We start from the raw sequence: 27,342 nt of genomic DNA, 5'->3' as shown, positions 1-27,342 counted from the left end.
ACAACGCTATCTGTGGCAGCATGAATTTCAGACGGTCAGCGAGTAATTTCGCGTAAATTTTGGCGTCAAGATTAATTAGCGAGAGTGGGCGATATGCGTCCGGGGTAACAGGATTTTTGCCAGGTTTAAGCAGCGTAATGATAAGGGCCTCTCGCATCGAGGAAGGGAGGATGCCCATCTCCATCGCTTCCTCAAAAACACTGTGCAATCGCGGGACCAGTAGGTCTGCATATTCCTTGTAGAAGGCCGCCGTCAGCCCGTCGGGGCCTGGTGCCTTGCTGAGTGGCATAGCGGCTATCACCGCTCGAATGTCCTCCTGCGTGAAGGGTAGGTCCATATATTGTCGGGCATTATTACTGAACCACGCAAGTGCTATGGTGTCCAGGTAGTCACTAATAATAGTGTCATCAGGTGTAACCTTAGAGGTATACAAGTCCTTATAGTAATCTGTCATCACTGTCAGTATAGCCGGAGGATCTCGAATCACTTCACCCCCTGACCCTTGTAGCTCGAGAATATGCTCCGACCCACGTGGCGGGCGCAGCATGCTTGCTAGTGTTCGTCCAGCTCGATCACACTCTCCGTAACGTCTGGCCTGAGAATCTTTGGACAAGAACGCGACCTCCCTCTCCGCCTCCTCTTGATACTTGGTCAGTTTCGACCTGAAGGCTGCACTCGCACCACCAGAAGGGGCCGCCATCATCGCAGCTTCAAGCTGGGCTAGCTCAGATTCCAACTTGCTCAGGGTATCTCTAATGGAGCGCAGAACCCCAGTTTTGAGTGCCATGCAATGACCCCTGGTTACTGCCTTACAGGCCTCCCAGAGCACGCCAGGTGAATCAACTGAGCCCTCGTTGAGTGCGAAGTATTCCTCCAATCTTTCCCGCAAAGAATGCTGGAAGACCTGGTCGCGCAGCGCACGGGAGGGGAACCTCCAACTAAACGGCTGAATGTACTGCGGCGGCGTGGATAGCGTCAAGCAAACCGGGGCATGATCAGAAAGAGACCGCGGCAAGTGAGTCACCTCTAACACCGATGAGTGCAAATCTCTGGACAGCAGCCAGAAGTCCAATCTGGACCAGGCCGCACGATGAGCTGTGATACACGTACCGGCGCGGGCCTCAGGGTGCAGTGTCCTCCAGGAGTCCACCAGCCCTGCCTCTTGCATAATATGGCCAAGCGCCTCCGACGCCCTGGGGTGATGTTCCCGAGTTGTGTCCTGCCTATCTTGAGTATCTGACAGTACCACATTATAGTCACCTCCCCACAATATCGCCGCAGGTCCACAGGTCCGCACCCTATGCCACAATTCCTCGTAGAACTCTGGATTATCGTCATTCGGGCCATACACATTCACCAGAATCACTCTCGCGCCGCACAGCGAACCGACCAACAGAACATACCTGCCCCCTGCGTCCCTGATTTCCTCATGCGTCCTCCAGTGAAGCCCCTTTCTGATAAGTATCGCCACCCCTCTAGAGTAGTTAGAATAGTGAGCGTGGACTACCTCACCCCATCGATTGTGCCTGAGCAGCTGCGCAGCATTGGCCGTCAGGTGCGTCTCTTGCAGAAGGCAAATGTCCGCACCTTTTCTAATTAGGAAGGCCTGTATCAGTCTCACTTTCCCTCTATCATTCATGCCTCGTACATTCCAGGTAATACACTTTATGCTATTCACAGCACCAGGAGTGTTAACAAAGTTCGGGCAAGCATCAGACATACACCAACCCCCCAGTCGCCCGGCCAATTCCTGCAAAATCTCGAAGCAAGCATTTCCAACCCAGCGGGTCTCAACAGAGGGGGGCGGCCATGCCTCAGCAATCTGTAAGCCCGCCGACAAGGTAGGGAACCTCCACACAGCAACAAGCATTGGAATAAAACTCGACCAGGCCACGGACCTGTTCCTCGTTGCGTCACTTTCTGCAACCCTTCTCTGACAGACAGCACACGTCCCACCCGGCCATCTGGGCAGCCTGCCCGGCAAATGCCAGAACACCTCTTGCTAGGTGACTGTCGACATGGCAGCGTGCAGTGCACAATGTGCGATTCAATAGCAGTTTTCGCCTCCTCCGACCCAGCTCTGAAACTTAAATAGAACTCAACAAAAACCCCCAACCACGACCAAACCCCTACCCCACCCGCTCCAACCCCCCAATCAGGTTGTGCAATGACCTCCCAGGTCCCCCTCCCAACTACGACAACTGTAACTACAGTCCCTAGATGTGAACAATGAATGGGAATCATCCCTTGAGGTACGCAGGTTGGCCACCCACAAGCCCTGTACTCATGACAGGGCGATCGAGCGCGGGCCTAGTGTACCAGCTCAAGGACCCTCCCCCCCCAATCCCGCAGTCCTACTCAGCTCCCTTCCAGCATCTGAAATTGGTACTCCAGGGAATTAAACGTTCTCTATGGCCCAGCACAGCGCGGACAGGCAACACCCAGTGACTTAACTAGAAGCATACAGGAGCAGTCATTCAACATCACTTAGCCTGTCCCGCTGGTCCGGGTCATCTGCAGGTGCCTGAGACTTTTGGTCCTTTAACAGTTGTTTGGCATATTTCAGAGCCGCCTTCGCATCAACAAAGAAGGACGGTTTACCGGGACCTTGGACCCGGAGTTTAGCAGGGTAGATGAGGGAGTATTTGGTGCCCGCCTGTTGAAAAAGTTTCTTCGCCGGCAAAAATTCCCTTCGAGCGGCCTGAACCTGCATCGTATAGTCCGGATATAGTGCAATGTGGTTGCCCTTGTATTGCACGTCTGACATGTCTCTTGCCATTCGTAAGATCACGTCCCGGTCCCTATAATTTAAGATTCGTGCAATAATAGGCCGGGGCGGTGCACCTGGTTTAGGCCTGGGCCCCAATGATCTGTGAGCCCTCTCGACCAGGAACATCGAAGACAAACCCGACCCAAACAGATCCTTACACATTTGTTCAACAAAGAGCTCCATGTTGGTTATGTCCGTCGTTTCCGCCACACCCGTGATGCGGACGTTGTTGCGCCTCGAGCGCGCTTCCAAATCCTCATTTTTCTGTTGTATGAGTGTCAGGATCTTATCCATGCCCCGCAGTTGGCCGGCAAGGCCGGTCTGATTTTCCTCCGTGTCGGCCACACGTGTTTCGAGCGATTCCACTCTCCCCTCTTGCTTGTCCATGCGAGACGTGATACCGTCCATGCGGGCCGCCAGCGCATCCATTTTGCCGTCAATGCCATGTAAACTTGTTTTCAGTTCCTGAAACATGGCTTTAATGTCCACATCCTGAGCACCACTCCGGTCTGTTCGAGAAGACTCAGCATCACGGAGGTCTGGGTCCGGCGGCTTCTGCTTGGACTTGTCAAAGGTGATTTTCGGCTGCCGCGTGTCCGGTTTGCCCATGGCCGCTCACCGGATGCTACCCGGCGCCCGTAGTATGTGTGGGCGGCCGAGCCGCGGACTCCTCACACTGCACCAGTCGCCGCCAATCGCCAACCACCAGCGTCTCGTCAAGGGCAGCAGGGCGGTTAGGCCTCGTTGGTAGGCAAGAGGGCTGGGTCCCCAGTGGCGGGTCACGCACCGGGCACAGAGAAACGGACCAAGCGGGGAGAGTCGGAGCAGGCCAACACTAGTACAGCCGTTCACTGTCCGCATCCCAGGTCAACGCCCCAACATCACTGCAGTATGGTCGGGACATGTACGGCAGGCGACCATGACTCTCCGATCGTCGCCCTGGAACCTTCGACCATAGAACTACGGCTTCAGGGAAAATGGCCGCCACTGCAATCAGCCGATCGGGCCCGTCACTGTTCACCGGCATGCAATCCAGGGGCAGGCGAGTGAAAGGAACAGATCAGAGTCTCAGACCATGAGGTTCGGCAACACGTGCTCCCAGAGCAGGGCCCAGCAGCGCCCGCCGATCGCAAGCATCAAGACCTTTTCGCGCCGTCCCCGGTATCCAGCGAGCTCCCAGAGCGCCGCAGTGCGTTCGGGCCTCTCCCCTAGACGCACCTCCAGTCCACGTTCGGTGTCCTCCACACCAGCCGCCGCTGTCTCAGCTTCACTGTTTCAGCCGAAGGGGGTGAACATCCGGCGGGGCGCGCGTCTCCTGGGGCGATCGAACAGCCTCTGCCTCACCCCTCGAACAGATTTCGGGCCCTCCACACGCAAGGCCCCGGCTCTCGCGATTGTTGTAGGCCGCCGCGTCTCCGTGCTTCCCGCGGGCCGCTCTCCGCCCACGCGTCTCCGACGGGGTCAGAACAGCCAAAGTAAAGGGCGGACACCCTGGACTACCGTCTCGGGCGGGGAGGTCCGAGCCCGCACCCCAGTTCAGCAAATAATTGAAGGATTTCTGTGCTCGATCGGCGGAGCTGCGGTTTCAGGCAGCCATTCCGCTCGGCAGCCAAGCCACGCCCCCCCTAGAACTACTGTGTTAAGTGTCAATGGGCCGTTATTCCTTTAAAGGGCTGTTTTACATACAAAATAATAATGCAAACCTATTTCTACTCTAATTAGCTTCACATAGTTACAGATTATAACGTTGGTGGAACAATGAACGCCTCCTGTGGGGACGGTATCGCCTCTTCCTCACTTCTAGGGAGTAATCGCAGTATTTGCAAGTATTTGGGACATGGTATTTCTCGTAGATCTGTTCAGAGAATCCGGAGAAAAGGGGCCCACAGCTTAGCTTAGTCCTCCACTTTGCATTCAGCAACCAAGTACAGTAGTTCCATGGGTTAGGTTAACCATGATGCCAGCCATGCCGTGTGGTCTGGTGCAATTGAGGTGCCCCAGTGGGCCAGAATTACTTGGCACGCCACCAGCAGTGCCAATGCTATTTGTCTCCTTTTCAGGGAGCGTAGGGGGAAAATCAGAGGATTCGGCAACCCTAGTAAGGTGTAGACTGGGAAGCGTGGAAGTGTGGTGCCGAAAGCTTTATCAATATCTTCCAAGACTAGCTCCCAGAAATAAACCAGTCTTGGACAGTGCCATAATAAGTGCACTAGAGAGCTTGCAAAGCTGCATCCCCTTCAAAATTTCTCAGAGCTGCCTTTATCCCAGCTATGAATGCGGGCTGGGGTGAGATACCAGTATGTTATTACTTTGTAGACCGATTCTGTCCCTGCAGTGCTGTGCAACGTGCCGTGTGCCCTGTAGTGTATGTCAGCCCACTCTTTATCCGAAAGCGCCCTACCCAACTTTTCCTCCCATCACAGCTGTCCCTTAGTGCGTCCTCCCTCCTTCCCAGTGGAGAGCATGGCATAGAGCTCAGAGACTAGATGCTTATCGTCCTTTTTATGCACCAGCCACTTCTCAAAGACTGTGAGTGGCCGTGAGGCCGTTGCATGATAGTCTGGGGAGGTGACCCAATGTCGTAGCCGGAGATAGTGGAAGGCGTCTGTCAAAGGGAGCTCGTAGTCTAGCCTCAATTGCTCAAATGGAATAATCCATTAGGATAAAAAAATGAGCCCACCCATTTACATCATAGTTCTCTCCACCTCTGAAACACCTCTGAGTTGCAGCCCAGGGGGAAGTCGTGGTCGTCCACTATTGGGGACATCGGGGAGGGGAATGTTGTTAGGCTTTTCTTACCGGCTACTGAGTCCCATGCTTTCGGAGTTGAGGAAGTGACTGGGGAGGAATACAATCCCTAAGCCCTATGCTTACGTGGGAGCCAGGCTTCTCGTCAGATATTTGCTCCCGCCACTATTTGATCCATAAAGGACCAGTGTTTTTCGGAGAGCGGGCGTTTCCACTCAACTATATAGCGGAGGTGCGCCGCTTGGAGATAACTATGGACCAACGGCAGCCCTACTCCTCCTTCCCGCTTGGGCTGAATCAGTTGAGCAATGGAGAGTCGCGTTTTTTTTCCTCCCCAGACAAACTTATTAATAGCCAGTTGCTGAGTACATAGGGCCTTCGGTAGCGAGACAAACAGTAGTGTCTGAAAGATATATAGAATGCGCGGTAGTATTGTCATTTTTTACCGCTTTGATACATCCAAAGCAGGGCTGCTTCAGGCGGGACCATCCGTCCAGGGCCTTTGCTGTCTGATCTATAAGCGTAGCGTAGTTTAGCGCAAGGTTCTTTGGAAGAGTTGGGGCCAGAAGGATACCCAGGTAAGGTATGGATTGATTCGCCCACTGTTGGAATTTATTCCATAGGCTCTCCTCACATGCCTAAGGGGCTGATAGATTCAAGATTTGGGATTTGCTTAGATACACTTTAAAGCCTGAGGTTTCTCTGAAGCTCTCCAGCTCTCCCAACGAAGCCAGTAGGGAAGTGTATGGGTTTGCCATTGAGAGAATCACATCGTCTGCGTATAGGCTGATTTTAAGGGTGTCCATTCCAAATCGAATACTCTCAAGCAGTGGATGGTCTCAGATTCTTTGCGCTAGTGGCTCCATGTAGAGTACAAAGAGCAGGGGAGACAACAGACAGTCCTGCCTCGTGCCGCAGGCTATCAGACACAGATAAGATGATAACCCATTCACTTGTACAAACGATCAATGGAGCACCGGTAGATGCATCCAACCCATTTAATAAACTGGTCCCCAAAGCCGAGATGGCGGAGTGTGTCAAAAAGATAACTCCAGCAGACTCTGTCAAATGCCTTCTCTGTGTCGATTGACAGGAGCAGTGCATCTTTGCGAGATCTATGGATACCAACCATGAGGTGGAGGAGTCTTTTAGTATTATCTCCACCTAAGCCCTGCTTAGTCTGGGTCTGAGTCCAGCCATCAGCGGTTGCAGCTGGGCTGCCAAGAACCCAACGAAATGTTTCGCGTCTGTATTAAGTAAGGAGATAGGTCGGTATGACCCACATTTGCTGGAATCTTTAAAGGGCTTGGGAATCACAGAGATCGAGGCCTCTGAAATAGAATCAGTGAGCGACCCAGTTTCAAGGTAGGAGTTTAACAGCTGCGTCGACAGTGGTGCCAGTTCCTGGCAAAAGACCTTGTAGAATTGTGCTGTGAACATTTGCTGAGATCACATCCTCAAATTGTATACGGTGATCAAGCTGGGTAGCGAGGGATTCTGGAAGGCGGGTGACCGAGCTTTCTTTAAGGTAGGCATGAGCCTCCTGGGGCTCTGAGTCAGTGTCGGCATATAAGGTCTGATATAAAGTTTTGAATGTCTCAACTATTTGGGGATCTGTGTGCACTTCCTCTCCAGTAGGCCGTTTTATCGAGGTGATTGCAGCAGCCATCGCCTTAACTCTAAGCCTTTGAGCGAGCACTCTTCCACATCGGTCGCTGCTCAAGAAGAATTTATGCCGAAGTCAGAAGAGGGCATACTCTGCCCTATCTAAGTCTAGTGGTTTCAAAAGGAGCTGTTTCTTTTCTAGCTCCCTCCAAATTCTCGGAGCCCCAGTGTGCTTATGGATAGATTCCATCTCCGTTACTTCTTGTTCGAGACTCCGCCGTTTGTCCCTGCGCTCCCGATTCTCTGCTGCCAAGACTGTGATAAATTCCCCCCTCATTACTAGTTTCAATGCTTCTCTGATTGCAGCCAGGGAGGTGTTGTCTATATCATCCTTTTGCAAGTACTCTGTAAGCTTCGAGTGCATGCCTAATAGAGCGTTCGGGGATTGGGGGAGACCCTCCCTCGGGTGCCACCGGGAAGGGCTTGGCTGACCATTATCGGCCTGCATCGTGACCATGATCATCGCGTGGTCTGGCAGGGATCTCCGCTCAATGAACGCGTCTTTCAGCCTGGGGGCCAGCGCTGCTGATGCGAGGAAATGGTCTAAGTGTGCGTAAGTTTTGTGTGCTGCAGAGAAGAATGTGTAGTCTCGCACCGCCAGATGCTGCAGGTGCCAAATGTCCCATAAACCATTCTCCTCAAGCCAGCACCTGCCTTCAGTCGAGAAAGCCCCCGTCTGCATGGATCGCTGGCAGGTTCGATCCAGCGTAGCATCCATTACTAGGTTGAAGTCCCTTCCCACCAAGATTGCCGCATCGGGGAATATTTGCTGCAGGTTCTAGCTCTAGTGGCCGCCCCCTGCCGTATCCAGGAGGTCCGAGGTGAGCCACCGGGGCCCTCCCTCTGCTCTCTGTATTTGAAGAGGCCTTCAAAATGTATTTTAGCCTTGCGTCAGCGGACCCCAGTCGTCTGCCAAAACTCAGTGCCCCTCCCTCTGGTGCTGTGCACCTTCCGTGCCATAAGCAGCAGTACCTCACATCCTAGGGTGAGTCTGCAGAGGGCACTCAGGCCTGTCGATGTCCACTCAGGGATGGATGGAGCGGTCGGCTCTCGCCGTCTCTTTGCCTGTGCTCTTTTCCACTCCGCCCGGGTGCGGGCCTACGCCAGGACCCGCACCCGGGCGGCCGTCTCATTCAGCTGCTGCGTGCACGTGCAGGGGTGACGCACCGGTCCCCCCAGTGCTGGTCGGCAACTACCGGGCACTCTGCTGCAGCACGGGCTTGTTCGTCTCAGAGCGGGAGGCCAAGACTTTCCTCTCCCTCAAGCAGGGCCCGACACTGCAGTGCTCTGCTCTGCGCCATTCACGTTGTGCCCAGCGAGTCGGCCTCCATCCAGCTTCTCCAGGATGTGCACTACTGTCCTTCGGAGAGCTCCGAGGATGCCGCCGAGACTGCAGGACCGGACCAGCACGTCCCTCCACCGGCGACAGCTTGTGCGAGTAGGCTAGGTTGGTGCTATGTCTTGGCGGAGCCGGAGAGACACAAAGACACGTCTTATCTGGCCACCATCTTGACCATACCACCCCATTTCAGAATTTTATGGTTTTACACCATATTGTTTATTTTTATTCTTCTTTGACCCACACTTATTAAGACCAGACTTCACCTGGCTCTGTGTCTCATTTCCATAGTCTATGGAAGCTACGTTTTGTGATGGAAACTTCTAACTCCAGATTTTTCACTTTGTGAATATCCTCAGGCGCCAGACCGAATCCTGAAACTCAAAAAGCAGTGGTCCTGTATGTCATTAGGTGATGCTGCGTGACTCCGCACCAACGTTGTTCCACTCCAGAAGTGATTTGCTGAGCCGCATATAAGCGTCACATGTGCGCTGACATCAGTTCCTTTCTTTCTCCTCCTTCAGATGTGTATCCGGAGCTCCACTCCTTTTTTTCATAACTTAAAGAGAATTTTTCTGTCTGTTTTTCTTACTTAAACTCTTCCGGTGTGCAAGGGAATGTCATCCACTAAGAATACAGGTTTTAAAACTTGTAGGCACAGTCGCAAACGTATATCTGTGAAAGATCCCCAACAGGTGTGCCTCTGGTGTTTGGGTATGGCACACGACTCCAAGGTCTGCAACTACTATGCCCAGATTAATCTGAAAGCCTCCAGAAAACATGAAGCGGAACGCTCTGTGGCAAAACACTTGAGTCTCCATGCATGTCCTGCTCCTGTTCGAAGGAAAGAGCACGTCCCTGTTTCTGCTCATTAAGTCGTTACCTCAGCAGATCTTTTTCATGATCCAGGTGCTCAGGTAACTCCGAAAAGAAGCAAAAATGTCCTAGTGGGACTTGGACCCTTAACGCCATTCTCATTCTCCAGGGAAGGCATGAGAGTGTCACCGTGCCTCCAGGTTTCGCTCCATTTACAGCGAGATGCTGATTCTAGCCTTGATCTCATAGGTGATGTTGCAGCAGGTTTCAACTTTAGAGAGGCCACACTGCACATCTTCAGCGCGCTTCCGGTTCTCTCTCATGTGCCATCAGGCCTCAGGGATCCCCAGTGGCCTCCAATCAGGTTGCCACCAGTCCCGCCTGTGCCCTTGAAACTTGCCTCGGGTTCTGAACTGGCGTGAGTGCTGACTTCTGGTCCAGCGCCAAAATCTCCATTCATCTCGTGGTCATCGATGCCGGCACCAGAGGAGGATCCACAACTTATTGTGGTATCCCACTCTAAGCCTAATTCACCCTGTCTGACATAGCACCCAGATCTCGATATGGCACAGCCAGCACTCCGATCCTCTGATGATATACCATTAAGGCGCATCCGCACACAAATGCTGCACCAACTGTTTGACTTGGACACAAACCAGAGTCAGCCATGTGGAAGTGTGTCATCCAATTGAGCCTAGACACCACTGTTTGTCTAGGAAAGGCTATTTAGACAAGAGTGGTGCTCCAAAGCCATGCATGGGTGAGATCCTCCTTGGATGTCCAGGTGTTCCTAATGGACATGCCCTACGGTGTTTCCCACCTAATCTGAGAAAGAGAGCTGCATCTCGGAACCCTCTTTGGGTTTTTTGACACCAGTTCAGCAATCTCTCCAATCGTTTCTCTCTTTTCAGGAGAATGCCAGGAACTTGGCATTTCAACAGCGTCAGCCGCCGCTGCTCGCACAGCAGGCTTCCCAGCTCTTTCCATGTTGAGCTGTGTACCCAACAGACAAAGAACAGGCTATTGAGGTCAGTGTATGTCTCAATCCCCTGCCCTTCCGGTTTCCAAACCTCTTTAGTGCATCCGGTTGGAGGCAGGTTAGCCACTTCCTTCAGGGTTGGCAGAGCATCATATCCGACAGATGGGTCCTTCAATTTGACCAACTGGGCTACACCTTGCCTGTCCTTTTTGACCCACCACAGCTGCTGCATACATCAGAGCAGCTTTCAGAGGACCATGTGCCACTTTTACGCCAGGAGGTGTTAGTTCTGTTGGCCAAAGGACCCATAGGGATGTACAAGCCCCAGATGTGGGCACTGGCTGTTATTCCTGCTACTTCCTTGTGCCGAAGAAGGACAGAGGCCCTCATCCTATTTTGGATCTTTAGCCTTATCATAGCCTTTCTGCGAAAAGGCAAATTCAAGTTGCTCATGCTGGCCTAGGCTCTATATACCCTGAATCCTAGAAACTGCTTGGTGGTATGGGACCTGAGGATGCCTATCTTTACATTACAGTCCTGCAGGCCCACTGGTTTCACCTGCGGTTCAAGGTGGGCCACAGTCACTTTCAATTTGCAGTGCTCCTTTCAACCTTACATGTGCCCCTTGGGTGTTCACCAGAGTGATGTCGGTTGTCACTATGCATGTTTGGATATTGAGAGACCGATTCTTCCCCTACCTCGGTTTCTGCGAACCTCGTGACAGTGATGTGGTTGTCAATTAAGCAGCCTCTGTTTTGGGTCTCTGAGGATGGCTCTGTGGCTTAGTGGCCCACTGGCCTCTTGCATCCTGCTCTCCAACCATGGCAGGTGGCACATGAAAGCCCTGCAGTGGGATCACAAGTCTCAGTGGGCCCAGAGCACCAAGAGAACTTTACAGATTTCATCAAGATTTCAGAGGAGGCTGCGAAAGATCTGCAGTGGTGGCTGCTCGACTGCAACTGAACCAGTAGCAAACCTCTCTCCCTACCTCACCCAGAGCTGAAGGTAGTGATGGATGTGTCAGTACTGAGTTGGGGTGGTCATCTGGGAGAGCTGGAGAACAGAGAACTCTAGTTTCCAGCGGAGACACGCCTCCACATCAACTTGCTGGCGTTCTGCGCGATTCGCTTGGCGTGGCACCCTTCTTGCCAGCCATCAAAGAGAGGCTGGTGCAAGTTCATACCACCACCATATGGTATTGCAACAAGCAGGGCATGGTGTGGTCCTGGTTCCTGTGCAAGTAGGTTCTGTGTCTCTGGAACTGGCTGCGTCATCAGGACATCCCTGATTATACACCACTAGCAGGATCCTTAGATGCTAGGGCCAACAAACTCAGGCGCTGACGCCTTGTGGATCATGAATGGCAGTTACACCCAGAGGTGCCGCAGGGCATCTTCCAACATTGGGGATCCCTCTGGCTCAATCTCTGTGCTCACTCCAAGAACGTGCAGTTTCAACGATTTTGCACACAGGACTCCCCAAGAAGGCTGTCTCTTGGAGACACATTCCTGTACGCCTTCCTGCCCTCATCTCTTTTACCCCGAGTTCCAAAAAAGGCCAGGAAAGGCCGGCCCAAGTCATCTTTATGGCTTGAGATTGGGCCAGGAGAATGTAGTATACAGTACTTCTAGGCCTGAGCATCGGTGTTCCGATTAAGCTGCCACTTTGCAATGATCTTCTCTCACAGTAGCAGGGAAGAGCCTTGCAGCCAGACCTCTGCAACCTACAGCAGCACGCATGGAGATTGAGTGGTGACAGTTGATCTCCTTTGACCTTCTGAAATCAATGATGTAATTCTGGCAGCCAGGTGCCCTTCCATGAAATCTGAGTATGCCAGCTACTGAGATACGTTTGTGGCTTGGTTTGGCACCCATCAGACTGACCCGTTCTAGGCCATATTGTTAGATGTCTTACTTTGTGTTTGGCTCAGCAAGGTGTTGCAGTGGACCCTGTTAAAGGTCCCTATAATTCTTTATATATTTGCCAGACATCCTTCGTTGGTCAAATCACCTGTTGTGATGCCTTTTCTTAACCCTTTCCGTGCTCATGACGGAACCACTCGGTCATGAGCCACGGGGGCGCTGTACTCATGACGGAGTGGTTCCGTCATGCTGTGGCCGTTGGCGGCCGCTCCGCCCACGCGGCGCTAATTCCCCGCCTGTGCGAGCGATTAGCGCAGTGGGCGGAGACGTGACGGAACCACTCCGTCATGAGCACAGCTCACCCGTGACTCGTGACGGAGTGGTTCCGTTACGAGCACAGCGGCACCGCAACTGCCCCCAAACCCCCCCAGCGCCGCGGCAGAATTCCTGCCGCGGCGAAGGGGTTAAAGGTTATCAACATGTGTTTCTGCCAAAGCCCTTTGTGATGCCACAGTGGGACTTAAATGTAGTTCTCACTTTCTTCATTGTTTACCCATTTTGAGCTGATGCATAGTTACCCATTGCACCGCCTGACCATAAAAACCGTTTTATGATTGCAATAACATCAATATGGCCTGTGAATGAACTTCAGGCCCTCTCAGTCCATATGCCTTATGCAACTTTTTTACCAGACAAACTGGTATTAAGAACTCGAGCTGCATTCATGCCAATGGTGTTTATGCCATTTCACATTGGACAAGTCATCACTCTTCTCACCTTTGCTCTACCTAATTCCTTGAAGGAGGAGGAAGAGGGCGCCATTGCTTGGACTCCAAGAGAAAACTGAGCATTTACATTGATCGAACCATTGGGCATTGGAGTGACAATCGGCTCTTTGTGATGTTCTCTGTGGCAAAGAAGGGTAAGCAGTCTAGAAGCGGACCATCTCCCAATGGATAGTTCTCTGTCTATTAAGATCCTCAGAGCATTGGCCAAGAAGCTGCCTTCAGGAGGTTTGAGGGATCATTCCACGAGAGTCAAGGCTGCTACCACTGAGTTGGCATGTGAAATGCCTGGTCTGGATATCTGCCAGGCTTCTACATGGGCACCAGTGAACACATTCACGAAGCACTCTTACTTTGACAGTTAGGTCCGTTAGGATGGGTATTTTACTATTGCGGTCTTGCAGAAGATTTTGACTTGAGCCAATCCATAAACCTAGCACCTTGGGAGGAACTGTTTTGCTATCTATTCACAAGGGAGGAATCTGCAGTTAGAAGTATCCATCAGAAAAACAAGTTGCTTACCTCCTGTAATGAAATGGAATGTGGATTTGTAGAGCACTGCTTGGTACCCATGAGGGTATCCAGGTGCTGTTACAGTTTTTCTGATGGATACTCTAACCACAGATTCCTCACAGCCCGCCCTACTCCGTGTTCTGTGGAATACTTTACTTTTCCATTTAAAGATGTTCCAATTTACAAGGCACGGGCTGGCCTACGAAATGGTGGTGCTTTGGTGGTGCTTATATGTGGCTCTGCTCTTCACTTCTGGAGTAGAACGAAGTCAGCGCACAGTCCCATGGCTTCAACTATCGGTGCACAGGAGCACTGATTATGATTTTCCAGATCCGGCCGGGGATATCCACAAGGTGAGGAATCCACAGTTAGAGTATCCACCAGAAAGTGCTTTACTGACGGTAAGTAACTTGTTCATCTCCTACCTGAAGTTTGGAACTATCCACAGGCATGTGATGTTCAATGAAGTCTGAAGGTTAGCTTGCGCTTTGTTGCTCCTTCTTGGTAACCCGATGTACCCAGCCTACTGACTTCATGCCACTCTATTCATTAAGTTCACTGCAGTGTAAATTATCCCATAATGCACTTCCATCACTATCTTCAATGCCCATCATATTCTGCTTCTTTTTGAATGACATCTGAAATTGTGACCCTTCTTGAATCTCACAAAGATGCTTACTTTCATAACTGGTTGTATTATTTTTCCATTTATATGTCCTCAAATTATATTTTATTGTTAGATACTACTGGACAAGGGACGATCTCTACATCCGAGCGGTGAATGCAGAATTCATTTATGGCTATGAATATCTTGGGAACACCGGACGTCTTGTGATTACTCCTTTAACTGACAGGTTTGTAAGTCTGTAGTTTCATGGTGTGCATATGTTATCAGTATGGTGTTTGAGACACATGGGATTAGCATACACTCACGGAAATAATAATCGGGGCCAATTTTAAAATAAAGTGGTTTTCTATACGGATATCTATCAGCAGCAGATGAAACGAGTTGAGTCTCAGAATTAACCAATGTCTACATCCGCTTTCTTTAGTGTCCCTTTTTGAGAATTTCGCTCACCAAATAAAATCTTAGATTTTTTTCAAGAAATGACTAAAGTCCAATATCAATCAACAGTGGGAGAAGATAGTAATCATCATTAGAGCTTTGACATTCTTATTCACATCTCCAACTGTTGGCCTTTTAACCTATGACAGAGGTTTACTTTTCGAACGTGAGCGTATTTTTACCAGTAAACTTATTTTCTGTTATCTTTCAATTACTTTTTGGTTTGAGTTACAATGTTTGGGATATACCAAGACCTATACCTTAGGAGGTCCTTCTCCTTTGTTGTAAATAATGTGCAGTCACTGGTTTTTGTGTAAGTCAAATGTCTAGATGTTTGGCGGTTCACCAATATGCCCAGAAAAAGAATTTGATTAGGGTTACATTTTGTCAGAGCTATCTATGCACCACAGTAAGTTGCCACCATAATCATTCTAAAGCAATCTGATGCTGCTGTTGTGTGTAGCATTTGTTTTTCTGAGATCACACAGTTTGAAAGGGCAATCGTTCTTTCTTTTAATGCATTCTAAAATAGTAATGTGCAAATGTTTATTATGCGTAATATGTTGGTTAAGGCATTGCAGAATAAATTGCATATTATTTATTTGCTGAGGGTAGTACAAACCTGAGATAAATCATTTATAACTCTTATGTTACCCACATTTTTGTTTTTATACTTAAATGGTATTAAATAGATAACACTCTGCCTGGGCTACGATTTAGTGGAGGAAAACTCAAGTGAGGGGACTTCTGTTGCCACAAGCAGCAATAAAGGAAATAACTACACTGTTTCACAGAAGGGTAGTGCTTAGACACCACTGCTTATAGAAGCACCCAAAACCTTAAGCAAAAAGCCTCTAGACATCAATCATACTATGCTTCGCAGAATGTAATTAACATGTATCATGGATTTGTTCAATCAGTAATATAGGATATAGTCCTAATAGGAGAGGGTAGGTAATTCCCTGTGCAAGAGAGAGATGTATGCTTGGGGCTCTTGAGTATTCTTTCAGATCTTGAAAAGTGCTTGTATTTGTGACCTGTTTTTTCCTCTGTTGTGATTAGGTGTTATCTGACACTGACTGGAGCCCTGCATCTCAAGTTTGGTGGCGCCCCAGCTGGCCCTGCCGGAACTGGGAAAACTGAAACTACCAAAGATCTTGGCAAAGCACTTGCCATACAAACCGTTGTATTTAACTGCTCTGACCAGCTTGACTTCATGGCAATGGGGAAGTTCTTTAAAGGTCTCGCCAGGTATGTCAGCTTATAAAATCAATGTGCTGGGCTATGTGAAACCTATCAGCAGTGTGATTAACAACCACACATGTCACTAATGTAAATCAACTGAATGTGCCTGGAGACACTGCTACCAGTGACATATATCTCTAGGGTTTAGATGACCACAGAGAGCACACATTTCCAAAGCTAACTTCGTCTTTCATATCGACACAACTCTATAGGAATATTACTATGAGATGGGAATTGTATGTGCCATAGTGCATTTTCAGCCGAATGAAAATTCTCTGAGTATATAGCTGTGCGGTGCTCAATGAGTCTTAATATGCTTCTTGACCAAGGTAGAATAAAGATGCTCTGAATATGAACATTTATCAGAAGTATTTTTGGACATTAGGAATCCTGCCTGTGGCCCATAAGAAGTGAACAGGCAAGCGTAAGCAAGCAGGGACCTTATAGAGAAATCATCTTCATGGAATTTGTAACACACTTCACGACCCAGGGGCATGAAGACACAGTGCGTATTTGAGTGTAGGAGGGACATTCTAGTCCGGGAAAACTGCCAGGAGCAAAGAAGTCTGTTCAAGGTACTTCCTAGTTCAGAAGAAGGGCCTGAAGAAAGAATAGAGGGTTGTTTTGAACCAAACTACTGCAGTCAATTTAGTGATAAAATTAGGATGCAAGCACTTTACCAAACAGAGTGTAGGTCACAGATCCACAGGACACATATTTCTGCATGACTTTTGGACACAACATGCTGTTCCTTGGCTTCACAGTGAGTAATGGTTTCTTCTAATTTAAATCCCACCATCCAGCCTAAAATCTGATCAGAAATCTTTCTCCAAGTTCATGGCTATAATATGGGGATTACAGATACCTAATTTGTGAGTGTTATTGATATCCTATAATGCATACTTAGGGAGTGTTCTAGAGGCATTATTGTGAAATAATTGCACACCAGCCAAATTAATCATGCTGAGAAAAGGGCCAGGGCATGTATAAAGGGTAAAGCTCAGTTTTCTTAGTATTAATTCGCTGTAGAAAATCCATTAATACTCTTCAAGCATTGGTACTGGGGGCTCCAGGAGTGAGAATCTACCTTCTGGGGCTTTTGTTTAAAACAGAAGATTACCTAACATAAACACGTTTGTCTAATGCATTTGCTAAGAAAAATGTCAGTTTGACAGGACTTCTGTTCCGGTTCAGAGAGGAACTGGCTTGGCTGTTCGAAGCTGGACTGTCCCTTTTGCATATGAGTCTTATAAGAGGTGGCATGGTGGACAAAAGAACAGTGGGTTAGAATGCTACCCCAAGGGATTGCCAGTGGTTAGACTCATTGCAAGCACCTTCCCTTCACCTTTTGTGTCTTAGTGAATTTGTGTTATGAAATCTTAATTGACTACTTGAGCAGCTCTAAGAAGTAGCAACAATAAAAGCTGTGGAAGTCACATTCTGAGTGGAGCATTATTACATTATATACTTCAGAGTTGTCGAACTCAGGCCTTTGTTGTTAATTAGTGACCTCCTTCTACATGAGTCGATTGACCAGCACAGCCTGACCGTTTCATTACTTCCTTTGTTATTGGTTAAAGTATAACTTCACATGTGTCTATTGGTTGCATCTGTTTGTATAAAAATGTAAATGTGTATGGAATTTTAGGGGTAGTTATAAAACCTTGAATTTATTTGGGGAGACTGCATAAGGAGGTTATAGACTGTGGCTTTAATGCAGTCAACTCCAGCTCGTTGCAAAATGGCATGTCTGGGGCTGGTTTCAACAAGAATATATGTTTCACTCCTTAGCCCAGCCCTGTAAAACTATCAGCATGACATTGTACCAGAATGCTCACTTATTGATCTCAATGCAGGTACAGAAGGCTGCTAGTTTGAAGGCATACACGTGGTGGCCTATTACTCCTCTACCTCATAAGAGGGATCTTCTCTGAAGTCTTAAAGGGACAAAGACCAATAGTGATATTGTTACAAGGCACATTTTGCTGTATGTTGATATTCAGAGGTAGTTGCTAGTGTAGTTTTGTTTTGTTTGGCTGAAAGCTACTCTCTGAGCTTGGCGAGGTCATTTTTGTAGTAAGAGCGTAAATTACTTTAGTAAACTTTTAAGATAGGGATGCAATACGTTTAAAAATGACACTGGCAGTAACAAACATCACTAACTATGTAGCAGTTCTGAATGTAGAATGCTTTTCTGATTCCTGGGGCAAGACATTAATATGAGTACTGACTTGTACTAGAGTTCTGATGGGACTGAGGTTGCTTTCCTGGGTTATAGAACCCAAGTTGCAAAAACACCAGTGGGACCTGCTGTTAAAGTTCTAGTGTGCCTGGAAGGCTGTATGACCTTGAAGCTGTGGAAATCCAGGGGGAAAAATAAGAGTTGGAACTTCTAGTGGATGCTCATGGAAACTAAGAGTCTGTTTGCCATCACCCTTGCTTCTGGCTATCAACAGAAGGAGTGAGAGACCTTTGCCTAAATTGCCTAATCTGAGTCGCAAAGATCAAATTCAGCAATAACGGCAACATTTATTACCTAACAAACACTGTCCTGTACTGTCTACAAATCACTGCCCCCCAACGTTAGCCTGATCTGCTTCCAACAACCTTTAACAGATGTAAGAAAATATTTCAGGATAATCAATGACTCTCCCCAACATTCCTGTATTTGTATTCTCGATGTTAAATGCTTTTTTCTATTAATTTCTCTTAGCTCTGGAGCATGGGCCTGCTTTGATGAGTTTAACCGGATCGATGTTGAAGTACTTTCAGTGGTAGCCCAGCAGATCGCAACAATTCAGAAGGCTCAACAGCAGAGGGTGAGTCTTGTATTAAGTTATAGGGGTATAAGAAAGAACCTCCATGCCAACATCTTAGAACTTGTAAACATCTCTGTGTGTTATCCTGAGTGTATACCCCTATCTCATCATGTGCTGTTTCATGAAGCCGGTCTGCTTCAACAGACATGCACCACAGCTGTGCCTGTTACACTACACAAACTTGACTTTTCTGAAAGTGGATGGTGTCTTCTGCTACGTCAGGCGTGTTTTTCCATATTCCAGTTGTTCCATAGCAGAAGAAATGTCTATGTTTCATGGTGGACGATTAGCATTTTTAGCCCAGCTTTCTTATTTTTGAGTTCATAGTAGCATTTTGGATGTTCACGAGGATGCTGCCCATTGGGGCGGCATATCACAGGTCCCTAAAGGATATTTCCAAAAATAAGCATTTTCTTGTTTGTCCAAAAAGTAGTGGTTCTGTTGCATGTTCTGTTCTTCTCCCTAAAAATCCCAAAATTATAAGAGATGACAATCACGAAGATTCTAGTAATTGAAAAGTGACTACTCTGAAGAAGGAGCTTCTGACAATATTTAGGGTCCAGATGATGAGAAACATGATTCTAATTTCTGCGGAGTTTCCTTCTTGCTTTATGCATCTTGTCAGTACCTCAGACAAGACTACAAAGATGGTAGTTAAAGCCACTTCTGAGGTGTCAGTGGTTGCAGCATCTACAGCAAATGTTCCATCTCCTGGTGGTGAGGCAGAATATTTAAGGGCTCTCACTTGGTGGATGCTGAACAATAATCTTTTGAGGGGACAGGATTTTGGTCTTCAGGATTTTCTGATGGACGCCTTCTTGAGAGGATGAGGACATCTTTAAAGTCTCTGAATTCAAGTAGCCTTTGGTCTGAAGCAACTCACTATATGTACTAATATAAATGACTGGAAGTGATTGTTTGGCTCTAACAACGTTTCCTCACTGACACTAGTTCTGGCGGAGGTGAACAAGTGAGGAGGAGAGGGCTTTTGGAAACCTTTCATTTAAACAGTGATGTTGTGACATTAGAAAATTGAGAGGAACATCTTTTTTATTATGTTCATTGTGCAGGAGAAACTGTTTGCATAAGTGGAACTTTTATAGACAGGTGGTCTCAAAACATTTTCAGATGCAGTGGTGTCTACAGGAGGATTCTTTTCAAGAAGGCAAATTACCAATTTTTTGCTCTCTGGTGTTTTCAAAAGAAAGAATGACTTGGGGGAAGCAATGCTGGTGCATTTAGTCTGGAGAATGAGTTATCATCTTTTGTAATCATTCAAATTACACCAAGCAGATTCAGAGAGCTTTTCATGGCAATTATTTTCTACCTCCCAATTTGGTATTCAGCTGTTCTCAGTGAAGGGAGGTTGTTAAGTGTCAGCTTTTCCATTTCCTGTACTTAAGGATGGGAGCAGTCAGCTGCATCCAGCCCTGAGCAGCATACAGTTCCATTTGTGAATTCAAATTTGCCTAGCTGAAGTAAAGCTAAGGTTAATTTCTATTAAGGACATGGAGGCGAGGAATATGCTTTTCTTTTTCACTTTAATATTTAAATCCAAGAAACAGCAGACAGTAAAACATCAAAAAATGACTTTTCCCATGAACACCAGGGAAAGCATAAAATTCAGAAGTCTCTGTGCTTTGCAATCATCTGTGGCTCTGCAATTTCCACTGCAACACATCTGTTGCATTTGCCAAGGCTTGTTGCTGGTCTTGCCGGCCACTGACCTTACCTGCAATTCATCTACCAACGTGGCACAGCTCGTGGATGTCTCCTGTCCTCAAACAGCTTCGCCTTTACTCCACAGCTGCATCTTTAAGGCCTCCGTCCTACATTGAAGTACACTTGAGAGGAGTTGGCATCGTGCTCCTGCATCTCCTGGGCAACTCCAGGTGGCTTGGGCTCTTTCTCCTCTCTCCACAGGTACAATTTATCCAGAATCCACACCTGGGTTCCACTGACCTGGTCCACAGGTCACTTTAGCAGCTGGGCAGCTGAGGTTCCCCATTGACTTCAACGGGTGGTTGTGACATACTGTGATACCTATGCACCCGGGCTCCTTGGTGTATGTATCCGGCTCTTCTGGGTATATATGGGTGGGTGTGCTCTCCAAGCTCCCTGGTTCCAACGGGTTTCCTCGGGTCCTCTGGGAAGGGTCTTAAATCCATAAAACTCCAACCGCGATTCCCCTATGTTCTTCTATGGACACCGATCTGGGGTATCACCTCTACATATGGGCACCTAGGGTCACCTCGTCACTTACCTGTGGTGGATCTGTGCTTCCCCAGTACTAAAGATCCGTGGGTGGTAGACTTATTTGGGTGCTCACCTCGCATTCCATTTTCAAGGTATATGGTTTTGCCCCCCCCCCCCATAGGGGCTCTTGTGCTTCTATGTGTTACTTACCTGTTCTTAAGTTATGTTGATTGTGTATTGATATCTCTGGGGAGGAGATATACCAAAGTAGTTTAGTGTTAATGTGTAATAAATACTAAAGTATTTGTCTAACACTGGTGTGGTTTTTTCTTGTGTGAGCCTCACTGACTTGTGTGGTAAATGCACCTGCTTTACACCCTCCTTAATATGCCTGAGCTGCTCTCCGCTGCTACCCCTTGAGAGCTTTGGTTAGCAGGGACCACTTCTACTATCACTAAAGGTTGCCTGGACTCAGTGCAGGGTGTATCACCAATAGGTGTACACCATATTCTGAGCCAGCCTCCCTCAACAGCCACCTCGCCTACGGCCGATGCTTTGTTGAGGATGACCTTGTCAGCAGCTGTTGCACAGTTGATGACGTCCGCTTTGTTGACGACGACCAACATATCGGACACGTCCACGAAGACGACCTTGAGCCAATGATCATCCATTCATCATTGACGGCAGTCTCACCACCACCATTGTCGACAAAAACTTCATTGACGTCGCCACTATTAAAACTAAAGAGGCCTTCATCTTTGCTGCTCACTCCGTATTTCCCACCCTCGACGTTCCCATCGACGAGATGTTTTCTACAAGATTCTTCACAAATCTCTCAATTGCCATCTAGCCCTTTGCTGGACGTCCTGGAATCTGATGATAATGTGCTTTTCAGACCAGATCATTGCCCATCAGGACTTCATGTTAAGTATCAAGAAGAGGATGATGATGAGGATGAGAAAGTGTATTATGCACAGGATTATCATCATCAGCATTTCACAGGCAAAGTATATGGGTTCTGTACATGAACCAATGGTTCAGATTCCTGTAGCTGTAGTGCAGGATCTACAGGTAATGTTGCAGGACTATCACACACTCTTTCTTTCATCTACAGGAGCAGCTCCAGCTCCAGCTCCACCTTCTGCTGCACCTTTACCTCTGGCATCCCCGCTTCCTATAGCTCTTCCTACGCCTCGAATGACTCTGGGTTCAAATATGACCATGCCACTGAGACAGGATCCATCTTCTTCCGATGATGATAGTGAGGAGGGAGAACTTCGAGACACCCATTCAGTGGGCAGCGAATGTCATGATTACCTAATTCCCACGCCTATCCCCCTTCTCCTCAGCCAACAGACTCACCACCGGAAGACACAGGTGTTTTTCACTCCCTGATGGAGAGGGCATCATACAGATTCCAACTTCCTCTGCTAGTCAAATCGTCTGATGTTTTCTTCATGATTTTAAGGACCAGTCAAGAAACTCTGTAATGGCAATACCTATAATTGATTTTATATGGGAGGTAGGTATTCAAATCATAAAAATGTCACCTCATGTGTGTATAATCCTTCCCAGGATTGACAAGAAATATAAAGCCCATGACGACGCTCAGTTTTTCACCCAACACTACAGCCTGGATTTGGCAAGCTTCAGTGACTCAGCTGTAGGACAAGCAGTTTTACGTCATCTTTTTTAATAAGATAAGCCTCTATCATGGACATACTTTTCGTCTTGCTACGCACACACACATATATATATATTTAATATATATATGTATAATATATATATATATATAGATATCACTTCTGATTTCTATATATGAAGGCTGCGGCTGGGAACTATGTCCATCCGAGCAGCACAGCAAGCCCGAACTACAAAGGACATTGCCTCGACTTCTTGATTCATACTAAATGCTTTTACACAAACTCGCTGCCTGGAGCCCACTGTGGGTATCTAATTTTCTCTTCTGGGACCACATGTCCCTGCATGCAGTTCGGCGCACGAAGCGCGGCCCACTGGGGGCCATCAATTAATCAAGTATGCACAAATTAAGGAGAGTGTTCAGGCGCCAGTAATGAAAGCCAGTCCCTGACGACAGGCGGATGGCCTCGAAACGCGTAGGGCTCTCTAATCTACATTCAAGATGCTGAGGCAGAGGCGAGCTGTCGAGTGACTCCTGAAAGCTACGGGCTCATTGGAATGCATTTCTATATATGAATGTAACTATTAATGTAACTATTATATTATAGAAAGGCTAATATGCATGAATTTGTTACCCACCATCCTCTAAGGGAACATATAGTTCTGCTTTGTATAACCAACGTACTGCTTGTTATTCTGATTCAAGCATGTGAATCTATGATAGATACCTCAATACTGGAGAAGAAAACAAATTACTTACCTGTAACCACGGTTCTCCAGTATTGGTATCTTTCATATATTCACTTGTGACCGCCCCTGAGAGGCTTTCCTTATTCAACTAAAAATAACTCTTATTCCACTTGTGCTTGAAAGTCTGTGGGAAACAGTCTCTCTTGGGAGGTTTCTACAGGGTGCTGGTATCTGACTGGTTATAGTTCAACTTTGGCTCTTTTTTAAATAAAAGAATGTAGATAGGTTATTGCAGTGACTATTCATTGCATTGTAGCCTTTGGTATAGCATTTACTGCTTTTGTAATGATACCGTGGGATTCCTACTTTGACGACGGTGATGATTCATGCATGTGAATCTATACCAATACTGGAAAACCGTTGTTACAGGTAAGTAATTCATTTTCTTCCACACCATTGGATAACGTTTTCCACCATCACTCGCAGAGGTGACCAATAGAGTCATTAATGCCTCCTTAAATACATTTGGAACTAAGCATGGAGTTTTTCTAGACACCTCCGACAGTATGGGAACAATTGAAACCTAGAGAAAAAAAACAATGTCCCCCTTGAGAATAACTTCATTTTTCCTTAAATACTTTTGTCATCCTGTACTGTCATCAAACCCGCTTTCCCTCTCTTACCTAATGATTGATATCCTGCTTACTCCTTTGTTTGTTTGTTCAGTTTATTATGATCTACACACATTGATATTATGGAGAGAATTTCTGTTTATATGCTTTGTTAAATGAAAATTGTATGCCTGCTAGGGCTATTGCCAACCTTTTTGATTACTTGTAACCACAATTGATGTATCCAGTCCTGGAGAGTACTGCTGCTTGACGGGGTTTTTTTTTTTTTTTGAAACCGTTTATTACAATCTCAAATAGTTACAAGTATGGGCCTACAACCTTCTGGCCGGCCGCTAGAGTAGCAGTAGCATATGACATACATACAGAAAAATCTCTTGGCGGTGCGAAAAGAGTAAATCAGGAGATATCAGCAGTGCAGGCCACATAACTCCGAACCAACAATACGGTTTCCTTTTGTCAAAACACAACAACACAAAAACAACCACACCCGCAAGGCAACCCGCAATCCCAAGTGACAGCACGCGCTCCTTAAGTGGGGGACCCCAACCAATCGCCAAACTCTGAAGAGGGGAATGAGAACAGATCAGGGACTGGGGAACCACGTGCCCATGGCTGGGGGAGGGGGTCGGCTAGGGGGACGGAGCTGGTGAAGCAGCCGGCAGCAGCGGCGGCTCGCAAATACCCCCGCGATAGGCGTTCCAGGGGCCCCAGATTTTCACCCACGCCCCAGGCTTACCCCTCGCAACATACACCACCTTTTCACGAAACATACTTGACGGGGGTTTTATATCAAGATTCAAACAAAGCATCCTTATTATTTTTTATGGACTTGATACACTATTTAGCCATTTTGCAATATCCATAAATACATGCATTTTGCAATAAATTGGATAAAAAGGACTTAGTGCAGTATTCAAAGTGTTTTGAAAATGAACCTTCTACTACCCTCAAAATCCTTTAAAAAAAATACCTGTGTGTCAGTTTTGTCAATTAACCCGTTCCCCGCTCATGACGGAACCCCTCCGTCATGAGCCACGGGCGCCGTGTGTTCATGACGGAGTGGTTCCGTCATGCTGCGGCCGTTGTCGGCCGCTCCGCCCACGCGGCGCTAATTCCCCGCCTGTGCGGGCGATTAGCGCAGTGGGTGGAGTCATGACGGAACCACGCCGTCATGAGCACAGCTCACCCGTGACTCATGACGGCGTGGTTCCGTCATGAGCACAGCGGCGCCGTCAAGCCCCCAAACCCCCCCAGCGCTGCGGCGGAATTCGCGCCGCAGCGAAGGGGTTAAATGGTAACAGAGAAAACACATCATGTAGGACATATAAAACGAAATGCAGAAGATAAATCTCTCCTCCTGCAAATGTTTCTTGAAATGTGGTGCTCCTGCTTGGCTCACTAAGTGATTCACAAATGTTCATGTGGAATCAGTTTTTTCCTGTAAATATGCTCCATTAGTGACACTTATTCCACAAACACATGTCTGAGCACAAAAGCAAGTGATGAAAACAGGATTGATAAATATACACAATAATTTGAGTAGAGACTTAACAATGATTTTATTCTAGAATGAGTACCTGATCCTACCAGTAGTTGGCTCTGTCTTTCCTTGTTCTCTCAGAAATCCATTTCCAAACTAAGGTGAGATGAGATAACTCTAACAAAAATGAAAACCACATCACCAATTTTCCTCTCAGTTTCCCTCCAGTTAATGCCAGCCTGCCTCCTTTATCAGGCTCATGCTTGTCTTTTTTCCACAGGTGGACCGTTTCATGTTTGAAGGTGTTGAGATCCCACTGATACCTTCATGTGCTGTGTTTATCACGATGAACCCTGGCTATGCTGGCCGCACTGAGTTACCGGACAACCTAAAGGTAGGGGAAGCCTTGACTTCTGCCTGTGGCATGGCATGTTTACCGGAGCTTGAACTGTCCTAAACAAGGCTTCAATGGGCTGCTTTAGTCCAACCCTGTAAGAAATTAAGTTGTTGGTTGAGGCGGGTGGAAGGGCAACAACAACGATCCTGGTCAGGGTGAACCACAAAAGTCACTAAATTAATCTGTGCTTAAACCTTTGGTAGCTTGACACAAAAGCAGTCAAGATTAACTTAGAGGCAATTTGTAAAGTATTAATGCAGCACACAAACAGTAATAAAGTGAAAACACACCACAAGAAAAATCCCAAATCAATTTAGAAAAATAGAGTACATTTTAATGAATAAAGTGATACCAGAACAATAGAAATTTAATCAGTGCAGGTCTTGTGTTGCGGGTTGTTGATGGCAGTCACTGTTGATGCAGAGAGCAAGTCTCACTAGATCTTTGCATTGGTAGTCGTCGTAGGTGGCAGAGTCTTGGTGCAAACTGGCCCAGTCGTGAGGAGCCCAAAGATCAGGATTTGTACCTTTTCTTCAGGAGGAGTACACTCTTATGGCAGCCAAGGGTCCATGACCTAGGGGGTGCCTCTGGAGGATCAAGGACTCACTCCAGCAGTGGCCAGCAAGGCTCAGGCAGGTCCAGTTGCAGGTACGGTCAGGTCCAGTTCCAATTGGTCAGCTAGGCAGCTGCAGGGGGGCCTCTGGAGGATCAGGGACTCACTCCAGCAGTGGCCAGCAAGGCTCAGGCCAGTCCAGTTGCAGGTACGGACAGGTCCAGTTCTAACTGGTCAGCTAGGCAGTTGCAGGGGGGCCTCTGGAGCTTGTGCTGTCCATGTAGCTCACACAGGAGGCCATCTAACTGACCCTTTGATTAACTCTGATTAGCCTGGGATAAAGACGAGTAGGTTCAATCTTCATTCTCAGACAGAAAGTCAGCCCCTCAAGTAGCATAATAGTGCCCTGGCAGCAGGACAGTCCTTCTTCTGTATCTTCCACAGGCCCAGGAGTGCTCTGAAGAGTGGCTCTGGAGATCTAATAGTTATACCTGATGGAAGTCATGGGTGGGAGGACTCCCTGTCCTACCCTTACATCTGGTTCTGGAAAGTTCTTCCCCTTCCCCTGTTAAGGCTCCAACCTGTCTGGGGGTGACAACAAAAGGCAGGGCAGGCGTGGTTTCAAGTTTGTTTGTGTGTCCAGAGGGCAAAGCTCTTTGAAGTGTAAGTGGGGCTGGGTATAACCCTGCCCAGTCATCCTGTCAGAGTGACCAATTCTGTCCATACCTAAGCCCTCTCTGTTTTACTATCTGGAAGCAATACACAGAACACAACAGCATAGTCAGTCATAGTCATGTGACCCAGGACACAAGCAGAAGGCACAAATTGTTGGGACAAGAAACTGCCAACTTTCTAAAAGTGCAATTTTCAGAATTCTAACTCAAAATCCAAATTTACCAATAAAAAGGATTTCAAATTACAGTTCATTTGATTGTAAACAGCAAATCTCTGTCTGCTCCTAATCCAAAGTTAGGACTTAATTAATGTAATAAGGTAACCCAGGGTTAGTCAATTAGATAGAGAGAGAGGCCTTACAGCAGTGATAAATGACTTTAGGAGTTTTTCACTGCCAGTTCAAGTAAAACTTAGGTGCACATGTCCTACTTTTTTTAATACAATGCACCCTGCCTTATGAGCTTTTAAGGC

The 27,342-nt window shown here is 47.5% G+C and overlaps 1 protein-coding gene across 1 annotated transcript in view; it reads left to right on the top strand.

The window, feature by feature from the left end:
• The window catches only part of DNAH1 (dynein axonemal heavy chain 1), a 1,256,292-nt gene that overhangs the window by 582,332 nt on the left and 646,618 nt on the right, over positions 1-27,342 (top strand). Inside the window, exons 28-31 of the mRNA XM_085624793.1 lie at positions 14,218-14,331; positions 15,606-15,794; positions 18,502-18,607; positions 25,527-25,640. Coding sequence (XP_085480919.1) covers positions 14,218-14,331; positions 15,606-15,794; positions 18,502-18,607; positions 25,527-25,640 — 523 coding nt within the window. The remainder of the gene's footprint in view (positions 1-14,217; positions 14,332-15,605; positions 15,795-18,501; positions 18,608-25,526; positions 25,641-27,342) is intronic.

This window comes from Triturus cristatus, chromosome 9, assembly GCF_964204655.1.
Source record: "Triturus cristatus chromosome 9, aTriCri1.1, whole genome shotgun sequence".
In the NCBI taxonomy this organism is placed as follows: Eukaryota; Metazoa; Chordata; class Amphibia; order Caudata; family Salamandridae; genus Triturus; species Triturus cristatus.
This window is presented reverse-complemented; position numbering and strand designations above follow the sequence as displayed.